The sequence below is a fragment of the Microchirus variegatus genome (genome assembly GCF_963457635.1).
Source record: "Microchirus variegatus genome assembly, chromosome: 21".
Classification (NCBI taxonomy): Eukaryota; Metazoa; Chordata; class Actinopteri; order Pleuronectiformes; family Soleidae; genus Microchirus; species Microchirus variegatus.
The window spans coordinates 9,757,663-9,782,642 of record NC_139822.1 but is presented as its reverse complement, the minus strand read 5'-3'; the positions used below and the strand labels follow the sequence as shown (position 1 = coordinate 9,782,642).

At 44.0% G+C, this 24,980-nt stretch overlaps 5 protein-coding genes across 6 annotated transcripts in view; 2 read left to right on the top strand and 3 right to left on the bottom strand.

Moving 5' to 3' along the window:
* The window catches only part of LOC310942586 (tripartite motif-containing protein 16-like), a gene marked incomplete at its 3' end in the record, with an annotated part of 323,438 nt that overhangs the window by 85,231 nt on the left and 213,227 nt on the right, over positions 1–24,980 (top strand). The gene's annotated exons all lie outside the window — the stretch shown is intronic.
* Positions 2,024–6,711, bottom strand: znf622 (zinc finger protein 622). Its single transcript, XM_083907571.1, has 7 exons — positions 6,632–6,711; positions 5,087–5,648; positions 3,880–4,158; positions 3,630–3,792; positions 3,297–3,412; positions 2,745–2,885; positions 2,024–2,481 (listed from the first exon to the last, which is right to left on the bottom strand). The coding sequence occupies exons 2-7, from the start codon at positions 5,640–5,642 to the stop codon at positions 2,348–2,350; spliced, it is 1,389 nt and encodes a 462-aa protein (XP_083763697.1). The 5' UTR covers positions 5,643–5,648; positions 6,632–6,711; the 3' UTR covers positions 2,024–2,347.
* epdr1 (ependymin related 1) lies at positions 7,381–10,603 on the bottom strand. The gene is made up of 3 exons (XM_083907583.1): positions 10,347–10,603; positions 9,478–9,686; positions 7,381–8,132 (listed from the first exon to the last, which is right to left on the bottom strand). Exons 1-3 carry the CDS (start codon positions 10,580–10,582, stop codon positions 7,939–7,941), a joined length of 639 nt encoding a protein of 212 aa, XP_083763709.1. The 5' UTR covers positions 10,583–10,603; the 3' UTR covers positions 7,381–7,938.
* nol7 (nucleolar protein 7) lies at positions 10,907–14,456 on the top strand. Its single transcript, XM_083907582.1, has 8 exons — positions 10,907–11,089; positions 11,577–11,637; positions 11,804–11,862; positions 11,943–11,980; positions 12,066–12,111; positions 12,219–12,340; positions 13,533–13,610; positions 13,704–14,456. The coding sequence occupies exons 1-8, from the start codon at positions 10,908–10,910 to the stop codon at positions 13,775–13,777; spliced, it is 660 nt and encodes a 219-aa protein (XP_083763708.1). The 5' UTR covers position 10,907; the 3' UTR covers positions 13,778–14,456.
* On the bottom strand, positions 14,619–23,718 carry retreg1 (reticulophagy regulator 1). Of its 2 annotated transcripts, XM_083907572.1 has the most exons (9): positions 23,499–23,718; positions 22,991–23,097; positions 22,844–22,874; positions 18,208–18,331; positions 17,813–17,897; positions 17,590–17,712; positions 16,493–16,566; positions 16,256–16,379; positions 14,619–15,626 (listed from the first exon to the last, which is right to left on the bottom strand). In XM_083907572.1, exons 1-9 carry the CDS (start codon positions 23,675–23,677, stop codon positions 15,145–15,147), a joined length of 1,329 nt encoding a protein of 442 aa, XP_083763698.1. In that variant the 5' UTR covers positions 23,678–23,718; the 3' UTR covers positions 14,619–15,144. The 2 variants fall into 2 exon arrangements, with proteins under 2 accessions (XP_083763698.1, XP_083763699.1); XM_083907573.1 differs by lacking the exons at positions 22,844–22,874; positions 22,991–23,097; positions 23,499–23,718 and adding an exon at positions 20,697–20,889.

Below are 24,980 nucleotides of genomic sequence, written 5' to 3'. Positions count from 1 at the left end.
TAGTAAGTCGTTCTTGTGAGTTAGTAAGTCGTTCTTGTGAGTTAGTAAGTCGCTATTGTGAGTAAGTCGTTACGATGAGTTAGTAAGTCGTTACGATGAGTTAGTAAGTCGTTACGATGAGTTAGTAAGTCGTTACGATGAGTTCGTAAGTCGTTACGATGAGTTAGTAAGTCGTTATTGTGAGTTAGTAAGTCGTTACGATGAGTTAGTAAGTCGTTATTGTGAGTTAGTAAGTCGTTATTGTGAGTTAGTAAGTCGTTACGATGAGTTAGTAAGTCGACATCGTGCGTCCACATCTGGTTTGTATCAGATCGTCATGTTTACGTGACACGTTGTCAAATCTTGTCACGTAAACAAAGACACCCGTTTCATTCAGTCACAACACAATGTCCTCACTCGTTCACGTCGTCTCTCACTCGTCAAACTAATAATAATAACGTTGTCAGACTCATCTTTCAGAGACAGAATCTTCTCTCACTCTTTTTTTCTCCTTCTTCTTCAGATGTCTATCACTTTCCGGGGAGTGGGTCAGTAATGGACTCTAATGCAGCAAAGGAAATGATCCACTCACGTCCAATCACTACCTACGAGGATCTGATCAATACCAGGTCCCTGAGGCTCTGAGCGAGACTCTGTTTCTGAGAGGAGAGAAGGTCTGAGGAAACAGGCAGGGTGAGGGTTTTAGGGAGGAGTGAAGGACCTGAGGAGGACCTGAGGAGGACCTGAAGAGGACCTGGACCTGAAGAGGACCTGGACCTGAAGAGGACCTGGACCTGAAGAGGACCTGGACCTGAAGAGGACCTGGACCTGAAGAGGACCTGGACCTGAGGAGGACCTGGACCTGAAGAGGACCTGGACCTGAAGAGGACCTGGACCTGAGGAGGACCTGGACCTGAGGAGGACCTCCTGTGAAACAACTTTTGGATGTGACTGTGTGTAAAACAGCTTGGTGGCTGATGCCTTATACATATTTAAAAACACCCTGCTATTATATTATTATTATTATTATTATTATTATTGTTATTATTATTAATAATAATAATAATAAACTTTTACATCAGAGGAAGTTGTTTCAGAGTAAAATTTCTGTCATTAAGAGGCTTTTTATACAAGTTCACTTTTATTTTAGACCTTAAACATAAAATCCACGTCAGTTTAAGGGTTAGGGTTATGATGTTATGATGCTGTGATGTTAAAATCACTGTGTTACTCTATGGACTTTGGTGTGGGAGAGTGAGTGGTTTACAAACGTCAGTTTTAAGTCCAGTAAAGTGTTCCCAAACACCGTTTTCGATCCCATAAAATGCGTTAAAGCCTGTATTTGATTGACGGCGTCTTTAAATCCTTATTTTGTATTACTCCTGACGTGCGATGGCGGCTCTTGTTCCGATGATGTCACTGAGAAGTGATGGTGTTTCTGCAGCAGGAAGCTGCTGCTGCTCAGTGAGGCAACAAACCACAGCAGCTCTTAATGAGCTCATTCACTTCCTCTCACACCGGCCTGTGAGTGTGTGTGTGTAAGAGTGTGTGACACAAGGGGGCGTGGCTGCAGACATGAGGACGACTTGGTGAGAGTAACAGCTGAGAGGCATTAGCACTGTGGAATTATGGGAGGTCGTCGTTGTTTTAAACGACTAAAAACCACTGATTTTCTCTGTGGACTTTGGTGTGGGAGAGTGAGTGGTTCACAATGTTCAGTTTAACACCGAGATAAAGACGTGAACGTGTTCTGAAGACATCGTGGACTTACACCGACAGCTGTGAATTAGCTGGGTCTTATTTCCGTGTTTTTCTATTTCCCCACACCAAAATCACTCACTCTCCCACACCAAAGTCCATAGAGTAAACCAGTGATTTTAACATCACAGCACACAGGAGTTGTTGATCCACTGCTGCCTCCATCACTAACTTACAATGACTGATTTTAGTGAATTCAGCTTTTAAAAAAATTTACTTTAGACTTAACTCAGTGACACAAAGTGACCACACGAGGCAGCAGAGGACCAGCAGCTCCTGTGTCCCTGTGAGCTAAAATCACTGATTTTCTCTTTGGACTTTGGTGTGGGAGAGTGAGTGGTTTTTGGGGAGAAAACAAGTGTTATCAAATTGAAGGAAGACAAGCATCGACGATAAATATGAAACCATTGAGTTGGATTTAATCATTAAAGATGAATATTTTATATCATTAAAGATGAGTCAGATTATTTCGTAAATGTGTCTCGTGATTCTTCTTCGTACGTGAATGATTCGGACGTTATTAAAAAAAAAAAAAAATCAAAGATGGCGGCGTGTCTATGAAGTGTCATTGGTGGAGGGTAAAGCGTGGCCACGCCCACATTTGGTCGGTTTAGAACATGACTTGTAGTCTGAAGTGCTTCTGTCTGGTGGTGTTGTGATTCATGCCCATCTTCAGCATCCACTTTGACTTCATCATCTGCACGTACTGCATGTCCTTCGGCCGCTGGTAGAGGGCGCCATTGCCTAGGAGATGGAGAGAAGCAGGACCTTTATTATTATTATTTTAGTTTTTATGGGAATAAAAAGCCTTTGAAGTCTCGTTCGTTCACGCCCCAAATTCAAAATGGCCGACTTCCTGTTGCGTTGAGGCCGTGGTTACGGTCGACTTTTTCATTCGTCTTGATCTAAAACGTCTTCACGCCAAGTTTCAGGAAATTCGGCGTAACTCAATGTGGTATCTGTTTTCATGTTAGGGGGCGCTGTAGAGCCCCAGACGACCGTCTTACCTCCGTCTCCCCAGCCCAGAGCTCTGTACTGACGCAGCACTCGACCCACGGCATTCCTGTTGTGTGCAACGGCGACGGCTCGCTCTGCTCCAAACCTCTGTTTGTAATATCTGAGGAGAGAGCGATGGCCGACCTTTGCTCCTGAAGAAGAAGAACAACAACAAACACATGACGAGTTAACTTTATATATGTTTTATGTTAACTTATTATATATATATATATATATATATATATATATATATATATATATATATATATATATATATATATATATATAAATAAAACTTTGTGTTAGAGGACGAGACAGAAGAGAGGAGAACTGGCTGCCACGGCAACCACGTGATGATGATAATAATAATAATAATGACAACGACAACTATAACAATAATACTGTTGATGACAATAATAATAGTAATAATATCAGTAATAATGATAATAATAATAACGGTAATTATGACAATAATAATAACACTAATAACAACAATAATAACAGTAATAATAATACTAATAACGACAATAACAACAAAAACAACAGAGGTGAAGTGTGGTCACCTGACGGCAGAGTGAGCTCCAGAGTGTCGTCGTCGTACTCCAGGTTCTTGTCGTCGGGCAGATCATCTGTGTTCACGTCACAATCATCTGTCTCCTTCCTGTCAGGGTAACTGCTCCTGTAAGGACGCAACAACAAACAAACAAACAAACATCAGTCAAATAAAAACACTCAATCTGTAAACACAACAAACATCCGTCCGTTAATGTGCCACAGATTAGGATTGGGGGCTTCAAGTGTGTGCAGAGTCCACTTTGACCTCGTTCTTTTCATCCAAAAGTTAATTATTATCCATTTATTTGATGTTTTATGACGTCTTTGTTTTTATTTTTTACCTGAAGTCGTAAAAGTCTGCAAACTCCAGCGCGGCGTCTCCGTCTGTGAAGAGTTTACAGTGGCTTTTGTCGGTCATGTGACTCTGAACGGCCTCAGTGGAGTAAAACGAGCGACCCTTCTCGTTGCACCATAAACAAACGTTTCCAGCACCGATTTTCTCTCCTGACGCAGGAAAATAAAGGGATAAAAAAACATTATTAAGCTTTTTCAACATTAGAACATTTCCTCGTTCGTACGCCGCAGACTCACCCAGGTAGCGGACGAGGCCCCTGAGGTTGACGAGGAACTCCACGTCGGGGATGAAGAAGCCGTGGACTCTGGTCATGTGATCCACGTTCTTCATCAGCGACTTTGAGTGATGGCAGCAGAAGAGGCAGTCGCTGACGGGGATGGAGCCGGACAGCGCCGCAGGGTGGAGGTCAGAGGAAGCTGCAGAGTCTCCTTCCTCCTCATCCATCATCTCCTCCTCCTCCTCCTCCTCCACCTCCTCCATGTCATCGTCCTCCTCATCAACGTCCGCCCACTCTTCTGGAAGATCGATATGAAAACAGAACAATGAGCTCCTGAGCTGCAGTCGCGACAGACGTCTTATTTTATGAAGTTCTGACAAAAAAACCCCGGATTTTAAACACACCAAAGTCCATAGAGAAAACCAGTGATTTTAGCTCACAGGGACACAGGAGCTGCTGGTCCTCTGCTGCCTCGTGTGGTCACTTTGTGTCACTGATTTAAGTCGAAATGAAATATTTCAAAAGCCCAATTTTACAAAATCAGACTTTAACACAAATGAATGTTTATGTGCGTTTACGGCAACTTAAGCGACATCAACGCTAACGTGTGACAACTTTGGCGGCATCAACGTGTGACAACTTTAGCGGCGTCAGCGCGTGACAACGTTAACGGCAACAAAGTCAACGCGTGACATCGTTAACGTCGTCAACGTTAACTCTCATTAATGCGTGACAACGTTAGCGGCATCTACGCTAACTTGTGACAACGCTAGCGCCGTCAACGCTAACACACGACAACGTTAGCACCGCCGACGGCGTTAATGTTACAGCGCGTTAATTCGGGACAACTTTAATGGCGTCAACGTTAACACGCGTTAATTCGTGATAATGTTAAAGGTGACAACATCAACGCGTGACAACGTCAACGCGTGACAACGTTTACGGCGTCAACGTATGACATGTTTCCATGACGACGTGCGTGACGTCATGTTTCCGTGACTCCCGATTGTTAAAATGAGTCTCTAAAGTAACGCTAACATTGAAAAACAGAGGCACACATACGCAGTACACAGGTAGGCTTCTTATTTGTAGGCTGTAGGCTAACGCTAACCATAGGTAAACGGTGCCGTGACACAATAACCGGTCAGTCGTCATGGAAACACGTCATGGTTTAACGCCGCTAACCGCCGTTAACGTGCCCAGCGCTAATAAAAAGGTTAGCTTACCTTCCTCGGCGGTGGCTCCCTCCCCCTTCTCTCGTCTCTTAGCTTGCTCCTCCAGCCACATCATGCGCGGCGGTACGTCGGGCTTCTCCGCCCTCTGCTTGGCCACGCCCTCCGGCGCCTGGCTCGGCCTCTGCTGCTCCCTGAGTGCCTGCTGCAGAGCTTCGTTCCTGGCGTCGCGGTCCGCCTTCTCCTCGCCGAGTCCCTTCTCCAGGTTCTTCTCGTTCATCTTGTCCACTTTCCTCTGCGCGGCGAGCAGCGCCTGCTTCTCCGCCTGCTGGTGCTTGTGCGACTGCATGTGGTTCCGGTGAGCGTTGGCGCTGGAGAACTTCTTGTTGCAGACGGCGCAGCCCTCCGTGACCGCCGCGTCGCTCAGGTGCTGCTCGGCGGCGGCGCGCTGAGCTAGCACGCGCTCCTGGAAGTTCTCGGCGGTGACAGGCGGCATGTCGGCCACCTTGCGCTTCAGGTTGTAGCGGTGCCAGTCGGTTTTGTAGTGCGCCCGCTGCACCTCGCCGTCGGCGAACGCAACTCTGCAGCTGATGCACGTGTAGGACGCCATGACGGTCTGAAAGTGAAACAAATCTTTGATTAGAAAAAAGGGATCTCAATTTTAATTTGACCTTTTCGTTAGCAACTCAGACTGTTATTGTTATGGTTTATGAATAGTGCTGGGCGCCTTAACGGTGTTAATGCACATGAACGCCGCTGACGCACATTAGCACGACATGTTTCCATGACGACCGACCGGAAAAAGACGTGCGAGAAGAAACTCAGCTTACTGTCAAAGTGCATCAGGGAAAATGGATCATTTCCTGATTTCAAAAATTCATCAAAATTATTCCTTAAGAGATATGCGAATACTTTCAACGGATCCTTGTTCAGGGTGATACTGACTATTATGATGGTAAATTTCAAGTCATTCCGAGATACTTTTTGTTTTTGAGAAGAAACTCAGCTCACTGTCAAAGTGCATCAGGGCAAATGGAACATTTCCTGAATTTCAAAAATTCATGAAAATTATTTCTTAAGAGATATGCAAATATTTTCAACAGATCCTTGTTGAGGGCGATGCCGACTATTATGATGCCAAATTTCAAATCATTCCATACTTTTTGTTTTTGAGACTTTAAATTTCAAATTTAACCGACTGTAAACGGTCTGCGTCACACGGTATAGACGTTTACGGTGACAGTTTCATAACATCAACGTCGCTAGCTTAGCCTAGCCGAACAACTAGCAAGCTACCGCATTTATATAACACATCTGTAGTGAAACAAAAGGACAACATACGTAACATTGAGACGGTTAAATTCACGTAAACACGACCTACGAACCTGCTGCTGCGACACGTTTATACGGAAACCGACTGTGTTCACGTGTTAGCGAGCTACGAGCTAACCGAACTTCAGGCACTGGCTAGCTGGCAAACAGCAAACCAAACCCCGTGTGTTTTAGAACACACTTTAGGTAAAAACAGTGAAACTCTCGGACGTGACACACACGTACGTGATTCCAGACAAATCCACGCTACGATCTACGTGTACTTACTATTTCGGCGACACGATTCCTCCGATAAATTGTGGGGTTTTATTTTAGTCACGAACTCCACACACACACACACACACGTGTGGATGAATTTCTACTTCGCGTAGTCAGGGTGACGGCGGTTGAGGAGAGTTTCGCCGCATTAGCGCCACCTACAGCCGCGAGTGTATTATAGTCCCGGAAGTAGACATACCGTAGTACCGGAAGTAGAAATGTCTTCATTAATTTTTTAAATAAATAAAACCCCTCGTTGCCTTCATTTATTCACGTTTCTCACAAAGTTTTCACGTGACTTCAATTATTGCTAAAACAAGTCGTTTGAAGCGATGAGTCATTTATATTAGTGATAAAACAATAAAGTTGTCAATATGAGAGTTACACCAGAAAATATACACTTTAAGTTTGAAAATTATTATCACATTGGTCCATTTTCATTTGTACTTTTATACACATTTGTGACACAGAGTGTGTGAGTGAATATATATATATATATATATGTATATTTATATACCGCAGCTCAGATACAGCTGTGATTATTATATTCATTCATATTTATCTCTGCAGTAAAGTGATGACTGAACATCACCGTGAACCTAAACTCCTGATATTTAGGAGTTTACACACACAAACTAGCTAACACTAGAATGCTGGAGTAAGCTAGCTGGCAGCTTAGCGACCATACAGCAGTATATTTGTAACATTCACACATTTTAATCCCACATCAACATAATCTGAACAAATGAGAACAGAAGTCAGATTTGTATTTTATTTGCAGGAAGCAAAAAAGCTCGTACAACAAGTTGGTGCTAGCTTCGAAGAGTCGACGTCTCCGGCTAACGCTCCAGTCTCATCTAGTTCCTTATTAGCATCTATCGTAGCACTTAAAGGCTAACGTGTACAATAGACCTTATTTCAGGCTAAAAGCAAAACAAAAAAATCCTTTGACTTTAAGTCACCATTTACCATGAAGCTAATCACGTAGCATCACGATAAGCTAGCACTTCTATCTGTAAAGACGTTCCGTTCTAATATAATTTCTTCTTCTGTTTTATTGTCAAATTTCATTTGTATCACAACACAAACTACAGACAGAACAAACAGGCGCGTACCGATACACCTGCTGTTAGCTTAAAAACTCGCTCAAATTAGCAGCAAATACCCGTTTATCTGCAGTCCAAATGTAAATGATTCGAGTTTAGCGTCTCGCGAAAGAGTAACAGTTGGTTGAGGTTGAGGGAGTGGTTTCAGTCTCAGCGTCACAGTGCTGTTCAGCTTCTAAGGTCAAAGGTCAAAGGTCAAAGGTCGAGGCCTCAGCAGGCGACCTCTGCCATCCTCTCGGGCCGGGCAGATTGACAGGTGCTGGGCGGGGTGAAGACGTCGGGGTCGCTGATGCCCAGCTGCAGGTTGAAGAAGCGAGTGGAGGTGGTGACGCTGCTGTTCCTGACGTAGGTCTCCTGCACTGGATAGCAGTCCTTCAGGGTGTACACGCCCACCCAGGTCTCATCTGGAGGAGACACCAGCAGAAAAAACAACAACTGTACCCACAATCCACCACAGGCACTGAATAAACCACCAGGTAGACCCCAAATAGGACCTTTATTTTGAAAAAGTAAAGGAAACTTCTCGTTCTGATGGCGCGTTCCATGTGTGGTCGGGACTCTGACATTTTTTTGGAATTTGTTGTCTACATCGTACTTTTCAAACTCCCAGTTCTAACTTCCGACTTACGAGGTAAATGGGACGCAGCAATGGAACACGCGTTAAGCTAATTTGCCAAATTAAACAACAATTGTCGGACAACAGCGGTCTTCAGTAACGTGGTTCCTGGTACTTAGCAGTGGACTTTCGGATGTGTTTTATTGGAAAATAACCGTCCTCAGTGATCAGGTTGCGCGTTTAGCGCTGCGTACGTCATCCATGTGTTTAGCGCCGCGTACGACATCAATGTGTTTAGCGATGCGTACGACATCCGTGTGTTTAGCGCTGCGTACGACAGCAATGTGTTTAGCGCTGCGTACGACAGCAATGTGTTTAGCGCTGCGTACGACATCCACGTGTTTAGCGCTGCGTACGACATCCACGTGTTTAGCGCTGTGTACGTCATCCACGTGTTTAGCGCTGCGTACGACATCCACGTGTTTAGCGCTGCGTACGTCATTCACGTGTATATCGCTGCATATGTCATTCACGTGTATAGCGCTGCGTACGTCATCCATGTGTTTAGCGCTGCGTACGTCATCCATGTGTTAAGAGCTGCGTACGACAGCAATGTGTTTAGCGCTGCATACGTCATCCATGTGTTTTGATAGGATGTAAACAAAAAGAAACAAGTCATAATTCACTTTAGTGCAAAGCGATTATTGCCGTCGGTGTTCATCGGTCTTTTAATCACAGAAAATGCTAATTTGCAAAGACAAAAGTTTAGCAATGTTGCCTCGCAGCAAGAAGGTCTCGGGTTCAAAATCCTAAACAGAGATGTGGATCTACCTGCTCTAGTTTTACCCCGACATCCATGTTCTATGTTCCATGTTCCGAAAACATTTCCAGGAACAAAGCCAAAGTAAATCTGTGCCCTGATGGACGTTGATCTGAATGTGATTTCAACATCCAAATAATAAGGTGACTGGGGTCGACGGTAGCTCAGCGGGAATAGCATCGCTTATGACATACTTACAAAAGTTTTACACAAGAAAAAAACGACTTTAGCCTCGTAATAAAAGACATATCGTGTGAAATCTATGTCACTTTAAGTCTACGATATCTCTAAAATCAGTAGTTTTGGTGTGGGAGAGTGTTGACTTCACCTCAGTTCTTCTATCCCTTAGCGTAAAACGGACTTAAAGACGTACGTTTGCGAGCCGGCTTCCTGTCCGACCATTCCTGGACCTCCACGTTGTCCCCGGGACCGCCGATGATGTACTGGTCCTCAAAGGTGGAGTTGTCGGGGATGTCGAAGGGATCCCAGGCGTCCGTCAGGGCGAGCTTAGAGCAGGCCTGGGTCTTCTGGTCAATCTGGAACGCCACCATGTTCTGGTACAGGTAGATGTACTCAAAATACCTGGCGGAGACGAGAGAGAGATGAACGGCGTTTTAAACTAAACAGAGGCGGGACACGTCAGGTCCATCCCTGACTTTGGTGCGGGAGAGTGAGTGGTTTACATGAAGACACATGGTCAGAAATCTACGTCAGATGAAGTCTACGGTGTCTACGTCACATGTTCACGTCTTTATTTCACTGTTAGACAGACTGTTAACAGCCGGAAACTCTCCCACACCAAAGTCACTCACTCTCCCACACCAAAGCCCATAGAGAAAATCAGTGATTTTAACATCACAGAGACACAGGAGTTCACAAGAGTTGTTGATCCACTGCTGCCTCCATCACTGAGTTATAATGAATTATTCTGTAAAATTCGGCTTTAAAAATATTTAATTTAGACAGACTTCAGTGACACAAAGTGACCACACGAGGCAGCAGTAGACCAGCAGCTCCTGTGTCCCTGTGAGCTAAAATCACTGATTTTCTCTATGGGCTTTGGTGCGGGAGAGTAAACCTGAATTGTACCTTTAAGGAGAAGACAAATGCACAAAGGTGTATTTTTAAGTATAACTTGCATTTAAAATGCAGTGTTTTGTTGTTTTTAATGACATTGTATTGTATTGAATGAAGGATAATGTGAATAAACGAGACTTATTATGGTGTTTTTCAGGCTCTCACCGCTGACACGGGGTGTGTTTCTTGTGCTGCTCCAGGACTCGGAGCCTCCGGTTCAGGGCATCGTAGGACACGGCGGCGCGGTTGTTCCTCCCGGTGCTGTGGTCGTACACCACCCACCTGCCCTCCCACTGCTGCGGGGCGGCGCAGGGCTCCGCCGCCGGGCTCTCGCGGGGCCCGGGAAGGCCGAGAACCGACGCCCCGAGAGCGGCCACGAACACGAACAACAGCCGCTGCATGACGTTACGATAAAAAATGAACACAAGTCCGTTATCTGGTCCCATCTGCTCCTGCTGCTGTCGAGCGTTTCCGGGTGTGACCTTCAAAATAAAATACGACCAAACTATACGCTTAAAGCTAGAATTTAAAACCATCTTTAAATGCTTTCATACTTTTATTTATTTATAAATTTTTATTATTTTATTTTATTTTCTGTCATATTGCCTGACACCCCAGCACAATTCCACTCCACTCCAATAGGTGGCGATGTTTCCCTCCTCACCACTAGACGGCAGGCGGCGCACGCATCATCTCGACGTCAGTGACGTCACACGCGGAGCCAACATGGCGAAGGAGCAACGTGGGGAAACGGCAGCGTCTGCGGCGAAAAACATGGTCGAAAACGCCGAAGACTTCTCTTTATCGCTGGACTCCAGTGACGACGAGGCGCCCGAAGAGGTGACGTTCGAACAGTCAAAGAGTGAAGCTCTGCGCGGCCTCAAGGAGGCGCTGCACGCCGCCAAGAGGTAGGTAGCTAACACGAGCTGCTAACGAGGCGCGTCCGAAACCCCATTCGAAAAATTGCTAAGTTTGCAAATTTTTCGTCCAGCTGTTTTTATTTACACAAATTAAACACTTAATAATGACAAAATCTGACTTATTTTGGTGTTGTTTTCATAGCGGCGTATGATTATCGTATATTAATGTTATATTGTGTGTGAAAATAGTCTCTTGACACAGGAACTGCACACATGCTTCGAACTCAGGCTCTGTTGTTGATAATAATAATCAGAATGAGGACGAAATGTGACTTAAATTACGTTATATTTCTAAACTTATCGCAACTATTTGAAGTATTGATTATTTAAAATTCCATTTCGACGATATTTGGTGATTTCTTCAGACAAACAGTCAACCACGTGTTAATAACGTGTCTCTGCTTCTTTTCCATACAAAGCTAACGTTTTATTGTGAATTGTCTCTTTTGTAAACGTTGTTAAATTGTGTTTGCAGGGAAAAGGAGGAGCTGAAGGAGAAGAGGAGGAGGAAACATGAACTGTTCCAGGAGCAGAAGGTTTTTTAATCAACTTTATTATGTTAATAAATCAATTAATCTGTCGATTATGAGCTGCTTTAGTCCATCAGCTCAAGTTTATCCACTTGTTTTTTGTCTTTTCCTGATTTTTAATGAACTCACGCGTGACCTTTGACCTCTGACCTCGTTCCTCTGATTCCTGCAGAAACAGCGTCTCTTACCTGACGACCTGTTGGAGAAAATCGACTCTGCTGCTTCTTCACAGTGAGTTTATTTCCTTCTTCTGTTTCCACGTTTCCTCCTCCTCGTCTTTGTCTCTGAACGTTTACGCCTTCACGTCACAGGAAGAAGAAGAAGAAGAAGAAACGACCTAAAGGTCAAGGTGAGTCTTCCTCGGTCACGTGATGAACTCTTTAATGTTTTGGTTCTTTCGTCTTCTTGTTTCTAACTCGACTCGTTCTCGGCAGCTGACGGAGACGACGCCAAGAGGCAGAAACTTCCAGATTCTCTGAAGTACGTCAACAAACACACTCTTAAAGTCACACACACATAACTGTGATACACACACACACATCACTGTGCTCCACACAAACATTAACTGGATATTTTCCTGTTGTCAGGTTTAAAGGGAGCTACACGGTGACGACGGTGGAGAAGGTAACGTCTGTGTCGGTGCGTCAGCAGGCGGCCGAGGAGTTCATCAAGAACAGATTCTACGGACCAGGAAGTTGCAGGACCACGAGTAAGAAAATACATGTTCCTGGGTTTTTATTATGAAGTTTAATATCCATGTTACTGGGTTTATATCATGAAATTAAAAAAAATACATGTTCCCGGGTTTTAATCATGAAGTTTAATATCCATGTTCCTGGGTTTTAATCATGAAGTTTAATACCCATGTTCCCGGGTTTTAATCACGAAGTTTAATATCCATGTTCCCGGGTTTTTATCATGAAGTTTAATATCCATGTTCCTGGGTTTTAATCATGAAGTTTAATATACATGTTCCTGGGTTTTAATCATGAGGTTTAATATACATGTTCCCGGGTTTTAATCATGAAGTTTAATATCCATGTTCCCGCGTTTTAATCATGAAGTTTAATATCCATGTTCCCGCGTTTTAATCATGAAGTTTAATATCCATGTTCCTGGGTTTTTATCATGAAGTTTAATATCCATGTTCCCGGGTTTATATCATGAAGTTTAATATCCATGTTCCCGGGTTTATATTATGAAGTTTAATATCCATGTTCTCGGGTTTTAATCATGAAGTTTAATATCCATGTTCCCGGGTTTATATTATGAAGTTTAATATCCATGTTCCTGGGTTTTAATCATGAAGTTTAATATCCATGTTCCCAGAGATTTAATCCTGAATTTAAAAATACATGTTCCTGGGTTTTTAGTCATGAATAAAAGAAATTCATGTTCCTGGGTTTTATCATGTAGTTGAAAATACATGTTTCTGGTTTTTCTCATGAAGTTAAAAATACATGTTCCTGGGTTTTTAACATGGGGTTAAAAATTATATCCATGTGCCCGGGTATATATCATGAATATAAAAATCCATCTAATTTTAGGGGAAAAACAATAACATGGATTTTTAAATTCGGGATAAAAACCCATGTTATTGTTTTTTTCCCCTGAAATTAGATATCCATGTTCCTGGTGTAATCCTGATGTTCTTTTGCGTGAATGTATTTTTTCCCGTCATAATCTGGCTGCACGCTACACTCTGTGGCAGAAGTCTGCAAAGACCGTGATCTGTCTCAATTTGAGCGTTGCTATAGTGACGTCCCGTCTCGTCCCGCCCGAGGTTTCCCGATCTGGTGATTCCTGCTGCGGACGGCGGCGGCGACATTCCACGCTGTTTCCTGCAACTCGCGAGTTTTGCGTGAGTTTGTGTTTCACGCCGGTTTGTGTTTGTGTTTCAGACAACGAGCTTCTGTCTCTGCAGAACAAGAAGAGCCGCGATAAAAGTGCGGCGGTGCAGTTTGTCAAGAAAGACTGGGGTGAGTTACGTCCCAATAATCTGAGATTAAAGACGGTTATCGTCTTCAAGGCAGAAAAAACGTCAACGCGGACGCTTTGTTTGACTTTTCCAGCGTCAAAGGAACGCGTCAAAGCCGAGAAGCTGAAGAAGCGATGGCTCCACAAGCAGCAGATTGACAGCTGCTGAGACCACGCCCCCATAAAGACCACACCTCCCTAAAGACTCCGCCTCCCAGCCCCTCTTCAGGTGGGACAACAGACATTTCTACAGTGGGCGTGGACTCTGTGGAGCAAAGCCGAGGAGGTTCTGATTCACGTGATTGTCGTCATCGGATTATTCCAGGATTGCACGATATTGGCTTCAGCGCCCTCTACAGTTTATATTTATTTTGCATATCCAAAAATATTATCGGTATCGTCGTAAAGAGTCAACATCTTCAAATAAGTCCAATATCGTGCATTCCTTTATTCACGCCGCGTGAGTAAACGGTGTCTGTCCGGGGCTAATGCTAAGCTAACTGACTCAACTGCTCCTGGAAACCCCGTTTGTTCTGCAAAGAGCGGCGGCTTCCTGTTAGGAATTTTTGTGGAATGAGTCTAAAAAACTGTACGTAAAAACATTTCTGTCCTTGGCAAAAGGAAGTGGACTTTTATTTTGAAAGGCCGGGTTAACACTTCCATTGATTTTTCGCTACAAATGAAGTCGTGACAGCGACAGGTTTTTCTACTTCCTGCTCGTCGGAATTCAAACTGTGCTGGAATGAATTTTTCCGTCTTTGCGAGATTTGTCCGTGCGACCGCCGTGCGTCGTCTTTTCTCGCAAAACGTTAGTGTCGCACTGTGACTCTACGAACTATTTTGCTAACTGATCCGTCAGTTTTTGTTTGTTTGAATAAAGAAAACTGATCTTAAATGTGTCGATTTTCATATTTTTATGAAACGAGAAATATTGAATAATAACTTGTGGCTAATTTACCAACGACGACGTTAGCTTCGAAGAAATCACTGCAGAGAGATGTTGATGTTTATCGTTAAAACTTCATTTTATTGGTGTTATTTAAAACATAAGAAACATAAATGTTGACAGAAAATGCAGATAATACATTTTATTGACGACCATGATTATACAAACTTAAATTGACATTTTCTTTTGCTAGTTTAAAGTAAATTTGGTTAAACTTTAACATTTCCATCGGCTGACTACAAAGTGAGTACATTAAAAAAACAACAAACTAGAATATATTAAAATATCAAAAATAAAAAAACTAATTCTTAACTCATCGATTTGTCCTGTACGGTGATTGTCAATAAAGTTGATTGTGGGTAATGTTAGCAATGTGATTATGTTTTCTTTAAAAAACAAACTGTTAAGAATGACTAATAATTGTACAGAACAATAAAAATGATCAAAGCTAAAAACTTCTACGTTTTATACTCGTCGTTACGATCATGCTAAACTCGCATATCCCAGCTTTAAATATTCAACCCGATTGAAAGAAACGTCACGTTTTTTAAAAATCTCGCTACAGGAAAAAGAAAAGAACGACGTGCGCGTCAGTGGCGTCTGAGCAGTTTGGTGAAGAATCCAGCAGAGGGCGCCGCCTGGTCGCTTTTGGCCTGGTCGCTCTTGGTCTTCTCCTCCAGCCCCAGCTCCTGGTCCAGCTGCTCCAGCTCCGACTGGTCCAGCAGCTCAAAGTCCTCCACCTCGCTGTCCGAGTCCTCGTCCAGATCCAGCTGGAGTCTGGATCGCTGCCGCTCGTTCCTCGGCGCCGCCGCCGCTAACGAGCCCACCGCCGTCTCCATCCTCTCCTGGATGGCGGCCGTGACCGCCGCGGCGATGAAGTCTCCCGCGATCTGCTCGACCAGCTCCAGGGCGTCGTCTGCGGACGGGTCGCCGCGAGGAGGACGAGGAAGCGTCCGGTCGGACTGAAGACCAAGGCTGAGGTCGTAGTCGTCGTCGCCGTTGGTCGTGGTGCCGTTGTCGTGTGAAGGGAATTCTGGGAGATCTCCGCTGAAGACTTCCTCTCTGTCCAGGTCTGTGGAGACAGAAGGAGTTACAGGTAACTGGACGTTCACCTCGAGTCCAAGAGTATATTTGGTGTCGATTAATCTAGCGATTATCTTCGTTAGCGCCTATTTTGGACTTCTGTATAACCTCCGTACGCGTGCTTTAATAACCGGACATTTATCACCGTTAAAGGCGCCATATGTAAGAATGTGGCCAAAATCGGTCACTACGTTCAAATTCAAAACACCGAGGTCTTTTAGGTTTCGTTTTCTGACGTAACTGGCAACCCGTGGTTGCTCGGCAGCTGAGACTCTACTGACTGCAATGACTGGTAGATGGCGGTAGGTGGCGCCACGTGACGCCAAAACATGATTTCAAAACACAAACATGATTTGCAGTCTGCAAAATATTTTTTTTTAATGCAAATATTTAGTCTGTACTGTTGTTGTTGGTGAGTTCAGTTTGTTATATGAACAGCGAGTGTGTGTTTGCAGTTACAGATCAGCGTGAAGCGGCCTCTGTAACGCGACGCGCCAACGCTTAGATGTTAGCGTTGACGCGTTTTTTGTAGTTGATGTAGTGGTCGCAGCCCTGTTCTGGAACCGAAAGAAGACTCTTGACCCAAACTGCTGCTCCACCGCGACAAAACGTACGTACCCTCGGAGTTCTCCGTCTGCGGCGTGTTTCCCTCCGACAGGTTGAACGTACCGTTGTCCGTCCACGTCACGTCGGAAACCTCGGTGTCGGACACGGACATTTCCTTACAGACGGTGGAGTCGAGCTGTTGGCGACAAAACGTTCAGTTCAGAACAGCGTGAGGTGTTTTTTTATCTTTGAGACGCTAATGCTAATGCTAACGCTAACATCGCGTGCGGAGTTGGCGGATGGACAAACCTTTGGGAACATGGAGGACAAATCGGACTCAACGCCGTCTTTCTCCGTCTGAGCCTGAATCCTCATTCTTTTCTCTGTCGGGAGAAAAAAAATCACACTTCAGAGACTTCAGTCTGGTTTTTCTGGAGCTTTGATTTGATTCATTATCGCGTTAAAGTTTGACGTTTTGACGACGTTTGCTCCAGAAAATGTTTGCCAAACCTGGAAGTGATGTTTGTCAGGGATTCAGTTTGTTTTGTGGAGCAAAGAATCCAGAAAATCTCTCATCAATGATCTCAGAGTCTCAGTGTACGCTGACGACACTGTGATAAATATACGTTATGACCTGTTTTCATAGTCGATTCATCTGTCGTTTATTTATCATTTGGTCCAGAAAATGTTGAGAAAGTTCCGTAAACTTGGAAAAGATGACGTTCTCGCATTAATTCTTAATTTTGTTCATTTTATGGCGCAAAATAATCCAGAAAATATCTCGTCAAACTCTCAGTGTACGCTGACGACACTGTGATAAATATACGTCACCTCCTATTTTCATATTCAATTCATCTGTTGTTTATTTATTAGTTGTTTGTTTTAGAAAATGTTGAGAAATGTTTCTTAAACTTAATAAAGACGACGTTCTCGCATTAATTCTTAGTTTTTTCGTTTTATGGCGCAAAGAATCCAGAAAATCTCTCATCAATGATCTCAGAGTCTCAGTGTACGCTGACGACACTGTGATAAATATACGTTATGACCTATTTTCATAGTCGATTCATCTGTCGTTTATTTAATATTTGGTCCAGAAAATGTTGAGAAATGTTCCGTAAACTTGGAAAAGACGACGTTCTCGCATTAATTCTTAATTTTGTTCGTTTTATGGCGCAAAAGAATCCAGAAAATATCCCGTCAAACTCTCAGTGTACGCTGACGACACTGTGATAAATATACATTATGACTTGTTTCAACAAACGAGCCAATAAATGACTACATATTAATGCTTTGTAAAGTGTGACCCTTCAAAATAAAATACCTATTTTTAAAATGTTAAATAAGAAGATCAAAAGTGAAGTTTTATCTAAATCTGGAACAGATTATGATGAATTTAATCTGGTTACCGTGGTTTTCTTTGATCCGCCGAAGGAAGTCGGCAACGCCAAAGTCCAGTTTCTGCAGAACCGGCTCCAGCCACAAACCGACTTCATGAGAGGAGACGAGAGGCCACAGGAAGAAGCCGAGCACTGAAGTCAAACCAAAAAATAATAATAACACAGATTATTTTTCCCCACGTTTAAAAACAAAAAAAGAAAACGTTCATTATTACGGCGTCTGGTGACTCACCGAGGACGTACGAGATGATAATCCCTGGAATGTAGCGTCCGATGACGGCGAAGAAGGTGCAGAGGCTGCACACGAGCAGGCAAAACTACGCAGGAAAATAACGTTAGCGATAATCATTCAGAGAAGATCACGTACGATTGTTGCTATGCGACGGTAATGTTATTATAATAATTTATTATGATAAATGTAAACAAATGTGCTTTGTCCTTTGATTTTTGTTACAAATTCAAGGCCCTTGAATTTTTTTCAACATCGCCACACACAGGCCTTACGTGTGTACTGCAGCGTTTACAGGCGTGAACGCGACCGTACGAGGAAACCTGCGTTTCTATCTCTTCGTTTAAACTAAAACCTTCGTGGTTTACGAGGCCACGCCACTTTTCGTCTGTCGTCACCTTTCCCGGGTTTTGCTGTTTGAACGCCGACGTTTCCTGGAGGAAGAGTCTGAGCGAGTCGCTGAGCTGAGAACCAGAACCAGAACCAGAACCACTCTCTGCTCCTGAGTCCATGATCTGCCAACTACAGCAACACAAACACAGAGAACAGGATTCTAACACACAATCACCACCAGGGGGGCTGGAAACCACTCACTCTCCCACACCAAAGCCGATAGAGAAAATCACTGATTTAAGCTCACAGGGACACAGGAGCTGCTGGTCCTCTGCTGCCTCGTGTGGTCACTTTGTGTCACTGAGGTCAATCTGAACACAGATTTTTAAAAGCCGAATTAACACAAACACATCGTAAGTTAGTGATGGAGGCAGCAGTGGATCGACAACTCCTGTGAACTCCTGTGTGCTGTGATGTTAAAATCACTGGTTTACTCTATGGACTTTGGTGTGGGAGAGTGAGTGACTTTGGTGTGAGAGAGTGAGTGACTTTGGTGTGTTAGAGTGAGTGACTTTGGTGTGTTAGAGTGAGTGACTTTGGTGTGGGAGAGTGAGTAACTTTGGTGTGGGAGAGTGAGTGACTTTGGTGTGGGAGAGTGCGTGACTTTGTGAGAGTGAGTGACTTTGGTGTGTTAGAGTGAGTGACTTTGGTGTGGGAGAGTGAGTGACTTTGGTGTGTTAGAGTGAGTGACTTTGGTGTGTTAGAGTGAGTGACTTTGGTGTGTTAGAGTGAGTGACTTTGGTGTGGGAGAGTGAGTAACTTTGGTGTGGGAGAGTGAGTGACTTTGGTGTGGGAGAGTGAGTGACTTTGGTGTGTTAGAGTGAGTGACTTTGGTGTGTTAGAGTGAGTGACTTCGGTGTGGGAGAGTGAATGACTTCGGTGTGGGAGAGTGAGTGACTTTGGTGTGTTAGAGTGAGTGACTTTGGTGTGGGAGAGTGAGTGACTTTGGTGTGGGAGAGTGAGTGACTTTGGTGTTTTAGAGTGAGTGACTTTGTGAGAGTGAGTGACTTTGGTGTGTTAGAGTGAGTGACTTTGGTGTGGGAGAGTGAGTGACTTTGGTGTGTTAGAGTGAGTGACTTTGGTGTGGGAGAGTGAGTGACTTTGGTGTGGGAGAGTGAGTAACTTTGGTGTGGGAGAGTGAGTGACTTTGGTGTGGGAGAGTGAGTGACGTTGGTGTGGGAGAGTGAGTGACTTTGGTGTGGGAGAGTGAGTGACTTTGTGAGAGTGAGTGACTTTGGTGTGTTAGAGTGAGTGACTTTGGTGTGTTAGAGTGAGTGACTGGTGTGAGAGAGTGAGTGACTTTGGTGTGTTAGAGTGAGTGACTTTGGTGTGGGAGAGTAAGTGACTTTGGTGTGGGAGAGTGAGTGACTTTGGTGTGGGAGAGTGAGTGACTTTGGTGAGTGAGTGAGTTTACAAACGTCAGTTTAACAGTGAAGATAAAGACATGATCGTGTTCTTATGACGTCATAGACTTTAATCTGGGGTCAGTGAACGACTGATGATCAAATGTGGTGCAACTGTAAATGTCTTCCCCCCAACGATCACATGATGTTTGAGTTCCACGAACACTCTGATCACTGTGTCACACTATCACGTGTCGTTGCTCCACAACCAGCAGTGGACAGAAAAACACCACAACTTTCATCATCACAACAAACACGTCAGCGGACGAGGAGACGAGGAGGCAGAGTGTCTGCTGGTGTGTGAGCAGCTGTCGCCCTCTCATCACTTTTTACTCCAACAAACCAGAGATGGTGAGGTAAAGATTGTGTGTGTGTGTGCTTGTGTGTGTGTGTGTGTGTGTGTGTGTGTGTGTGTGTGTGTGTGTGTACCCCTGAATGTGATGCAGCTAAAGTCTGTTTATGTTCTGTTTACAGTGACACATACACAGTAATGCAATTCAATAATAGACAAGGTGCTTGGATTTTTTTTCCCAAATTCAAGGCCCTTGAAAGTTTTTGAAAATTGTCCTTAGACAAGGCCCTTGGATCTTTTTTTACAAATTAGAGGCCCTTGGTTTTTTTTATTTTTTTAAACAAATTCAAGGACCTTGAAAGTTTTGGAAAATTGCCCTTAATAGACAAGACCTTTGAAATCTTTCCAAATCTGTTTACCCACCTGTCACTGTGTGTGTGTGTGTGTACCCCGAATGTGATGCAGCTCACGTCTGTTGATGTTCTGTTTACAGTGACACACACACACACACACACACACACACACACACACACACACAGTAATCTAAGAGGCCTCAGTGATGACTGAAGCCTGTTTTCCAAGAACATCTGTGTCGCCACTCGTCGTCGATCAGATTTCCACTAAAATAGTGTTCACTGGTTTTCTCTATGGACTTTGGTGTGGGAGAGTGAGCGGTTTACAGATGTCAGTTTCCTGTTGTTAAAGTCGGTCTCGCAGTGAAGATAAATCAATCACTAAATCACTAAAATCAAACTAAACAAACGTAGAAAAACCTCTGAGCTTCTGTTCAAAAACTCACACAACTCCAGGATCTTCAGGAGACATGTGAGGAGCTTCAGGAGCTTCAGAGGATGAAGTCGGCCTCACACTGGAGAACCAACACGTCTCAGATGCTTCTGTCCAGACGAAGGAAAACAGCGAGGACTTTTGTCTTTTTTTAAATCCTCGACGGCGTAAAGAACCCTGAGGTGTTTAGGCTCCACACGGTGAGAGAGCAGATCCTGTTTGTCCTCATTGAAGCCTCCGCTCGCAGTATTTCAAGCTGCCTCGGCTAAAAATAACCAGTCACACATGCATTCCATCCAGGGAGGCATCAGCAGGACAGGAGGCCTGGGATCCCCCCCCCCCGCCCCCCAAATGACCATCTCACATGGTGACCAGGTGTCCATCATGTGCTTCCACAAATCTCCAGGTTCTCCAGGTTCTCCAGGTTCCTCCCACAGTCTATAAACATGCAAACATTGTGGACTGTGAGACTGGATGATTGTCTCCATGTCCCTGTGATGGACCTGTCCAAGGTGTCCGAGGTGTCCGAGGTGTCCAAGGTGTCCCCTCAGAGGACGGAGAACAGAAGACTGGAGATGCTGAGACATCCGTTCCCTTGGAGTCTTGAAATCCTTGAAGTTCACCAGATATTCAGGTCAACGTCTCCTGTCACCGATGAGCCCTTCAGTGTTCCCACAGGTCCTTGAAATCCTTGAAAGTTTGTAAATTTGATTTATTTTCCCAAGATCTTGAAAGTTTGTCCCCAAGGGCCAGTTTTTTGAAGGCCCTTGGCCCTTTTTTACAAATTCAAGGCCCTTGAAAGTTTCAGAAAATCATCCTAAATATTCAAGGCCCTTGATATTTTTTTTTTACAAATTCAATTCAATTGGTCCTGGAAAAGTCCTTGAATATGATGTCAACCAAGGTGTTTGGACCCCGAGGATTAGAAATGAGCACGATCCAGGGACAGGGATTAAATCTGATTAAAATCTGAATTATTAGATTATAATATTGTGTGTGTGTGTGTGTGTGCGCGTGTGTGTGTGTGTGTGTGTGTGTGTGATGAAACACTTTGTTTGTTGTTGTTGTTTTTCCACTAGGAGACGTTTTGTCCAATGGGAGGCCTCGCATTAAAACACGCCCACTCCCGTATCGAGTGATCTGATTGGCTCGACTGCTTCATGTCACACCTCGAGAAGCAGCTGAGTCACACACACACACACACACACACACGCACACACACACACACACACACACACACACTGTGCTCAGGTTTCACAACCCTTAAGAAACCCTGTGTTTGTTTGTTGTGGGAAAATATGAACACATGAACATATGAACACATGAACACATGAACACATGACTGTCCTATAAACCTTTCGTAATGACACACTGATATGAACTATTTCCACTGTCTCCAACAGGAAACTGAAGTTTGTAAACCACTCACTCTCCCACACCAAAGCCCATAGAGTAAACCAGTGATTTTAACATCACAGCACACAGGAGTTCACAGGAGTTGTTGATCCACTGCTGCCTCCATCACTAAAAAAATATTTAAAAATATTTAATTTAGACTTAACTCAGTGACACAAAGTGACCACACGAGGCAGCAGAGGACCAGCAGCTCCTGTGTCCCTGTGAGCTAAAATAACTGGTTTTCTCTATGGGCTTTGGTGTGGGAGAGTGAGTGGTTTTACAGACTACTCCTGAGATACCTCACACATGAGAGGGTGAGTTAATCTGCTGTTTCCTTGTGTTTGCACAGGCAGCCATGTTGTTTCTCCTCCGTGTCCACGCTGCCTCTTGTGGTCAGACCCAAAGAAATCGGCCAGTGATTTTTTTTAAAAAGTGAACGTAAACAGCGTGTGATTTGTGTCTGAACTAAAGGCCTCAGTGCCTGAGGAGAGACGTGAGTGCTTGGATTAGATCTGAGATGATTTCAGATTAGATTATTCAGTCATGAGTGAGGAGTCAGCAGAGAAGACGTCTGTTCAGGTGGAAACACATTTATCTGTCTGTCAGGACACAGAGAGAGGATTCTGCAGCTTTAATGAGACAGATGACAGCCTTTAACAACAGGAAACGGACGTTTGTAAACCACTCACTCTCCCACACCAAAGTCCATAGAGTAAACCAGTGATTTTAACATCACAGCACGCAGGAGTGTGGAAGACCTACCTTGAAGGCCTGCTCCTCCATGAGTGAACTCCTGTCGAAAATAACAAATGATAAATATTATAAATATTAATTGTCTGCTAAGACAAATGTGTGTACATATATATATATATATATATATATATAATAAATGTATAAATATTATGTCACCAGTGTAGATGGACTGTGCCATGTCTCTGATGGTTACCATGACGACCAGCACAGCGAGGATCACGGCCAGAAGACTGTAAACACGGAGCGAACTAAAGGTAATGAACCTGTAAATAAAACAACAACAACAACACTGAATTAGTTTATATGTTTTTATTTTTTTTGAAATATTTTCATTTATACTTTATCTTTTTACTTTCAAATGTTATTGAAACTCATCTTTTTAAAGTGTTTTTTAATCTCTTAGTCTCAAACACACACACACACACACACACGTCAAAAATTAATTATACTTAATTACAGCTCTACATTAGTGATATTATATTAATATAATACATTTAAATACATTTAAAATGTCTGATCTATTTATATTAAAAAACAAACAAAAAAAAAACAACTCTTTATTGTAAGTGTGTGTGTGTGTGTGTGTGTGTGTGTGTGTGTGTGTGTGTGTGTGTGTGTGTGTGTGTGTGCGTGTGTGCGTGTGTGTCTGCGTCACGGTTCCTACCACATCACGGTGTTGGCTGCAGTAAACACCGCTGAAGTCCTCCACGGTCTCTGCCTCCACTTCACCGCCATCAGGCCGCTCAGGCGACTCCCTGCTCCCCGGGGAGGAGCCTCCCTGTCCCCGCGGGCCTGCCCCGGCGGGCCGCCGCTCGCGGTTCCTGCTTCCCGGCTCACTCTCATTGGTAAACGCCCGCGGATCCTCCGCCGCTCCAGCAGAGAAAGCAGCGTCAAGTCAGCGGCAGCGTTGACGATAGTGTTTCCGGCGGTGGCGTTTTCAAAATAAAGGTCTTTTTTTTTCTTTTTTTTTAATAAATAAAATACATCGGTGACAAATCGCTGTGGGACAGTGTGTGTGTGTGTGTGTTGTTGTTGTTGACCTTTACTGTGAAAGACATAATGAATCTCCTCACTTCCGGTTTGACTCCAGAATTCATCTGCTGCTGCTTCTGTTGAGGTTCAGTCAATGACGTCAGGTGTGTGTGTGTGTGTGCGTGTGTGTGTGTGTGTGTGTGTATGTGTGTGTATTCCTCATCTTGTGGGGACCTAAATCTGTTCACACACTCACATTATGGGGACTTGTCTTCCTTATGGGGACATTTTATTAAAAAAAACATGTTTTAAAGTGAGGCTGAGGTCAAAGGTCACAGTTAGGTTAAGGTTAGGGGTCCTCTGAAGTCATGAAAACCAGAGTATATGTGTGTGCGCATGTGTGTGTTTGTGTGTGTGTATTCTTGTATGTGTTACCTCTTTAGGATCCTTTCTGTTATAAACACTGACCTTGTCAGGACCAGATGGCCTCATGGAGACCAAAACCTGGTCCTAATGGAGCAGCTGTGTGTGTGTGTATGTGTGTGTTTTCCTCATCTTGTGGGGACCTAAATCTGTTCACACACTCACATTATGGGGACTTGTCTTCCTTATGGGGACATTTTATTAAAAAAAACATGTTTTAAAGTGAGGCTGAGGTCAAAGGTCACGGTTAGGTTAAGGGTAGGGGTCCTCTGAAGTCATGAAAACCAGTGTGTGTGTATTCTTGTATGTGTTACCTCTCTAGGATCTTTGTCAGGACCAGATGACTTCATGGAGACCAAAACCTGGTCCTAATGAAGCAACTGTTTGTGTGTGTGAGGGTATGTGTGTGTGTTCTTGTATACAGGACATGTTGGGACCTGGTTTTAGGGTTAAACACTGAGTTGTGATGGTTCAGGTCAGGGTGAGGGATCAGGGACTGTGTTATGTCAACGAATGTCCTCACTACGAACGGCACGCAAACGTGTGTGTGTGTGTGTGTGTGTGCGCGCGCGTGCGTGCCGGCGTGTGTGTGTGTGTCGTTCACACTAATTGGGCCAAATTTCACCGAGCAACAAAAGACGAAGCTCGAAAATTCCAGCTCTGGTTTGTACAGACTCTGCTTTGTTGTCCTTTCTCGTCCGTTTGTTCTCTTCTGCTGCCGTGTTCACACTTATCTCTCTCTCCATCTCTC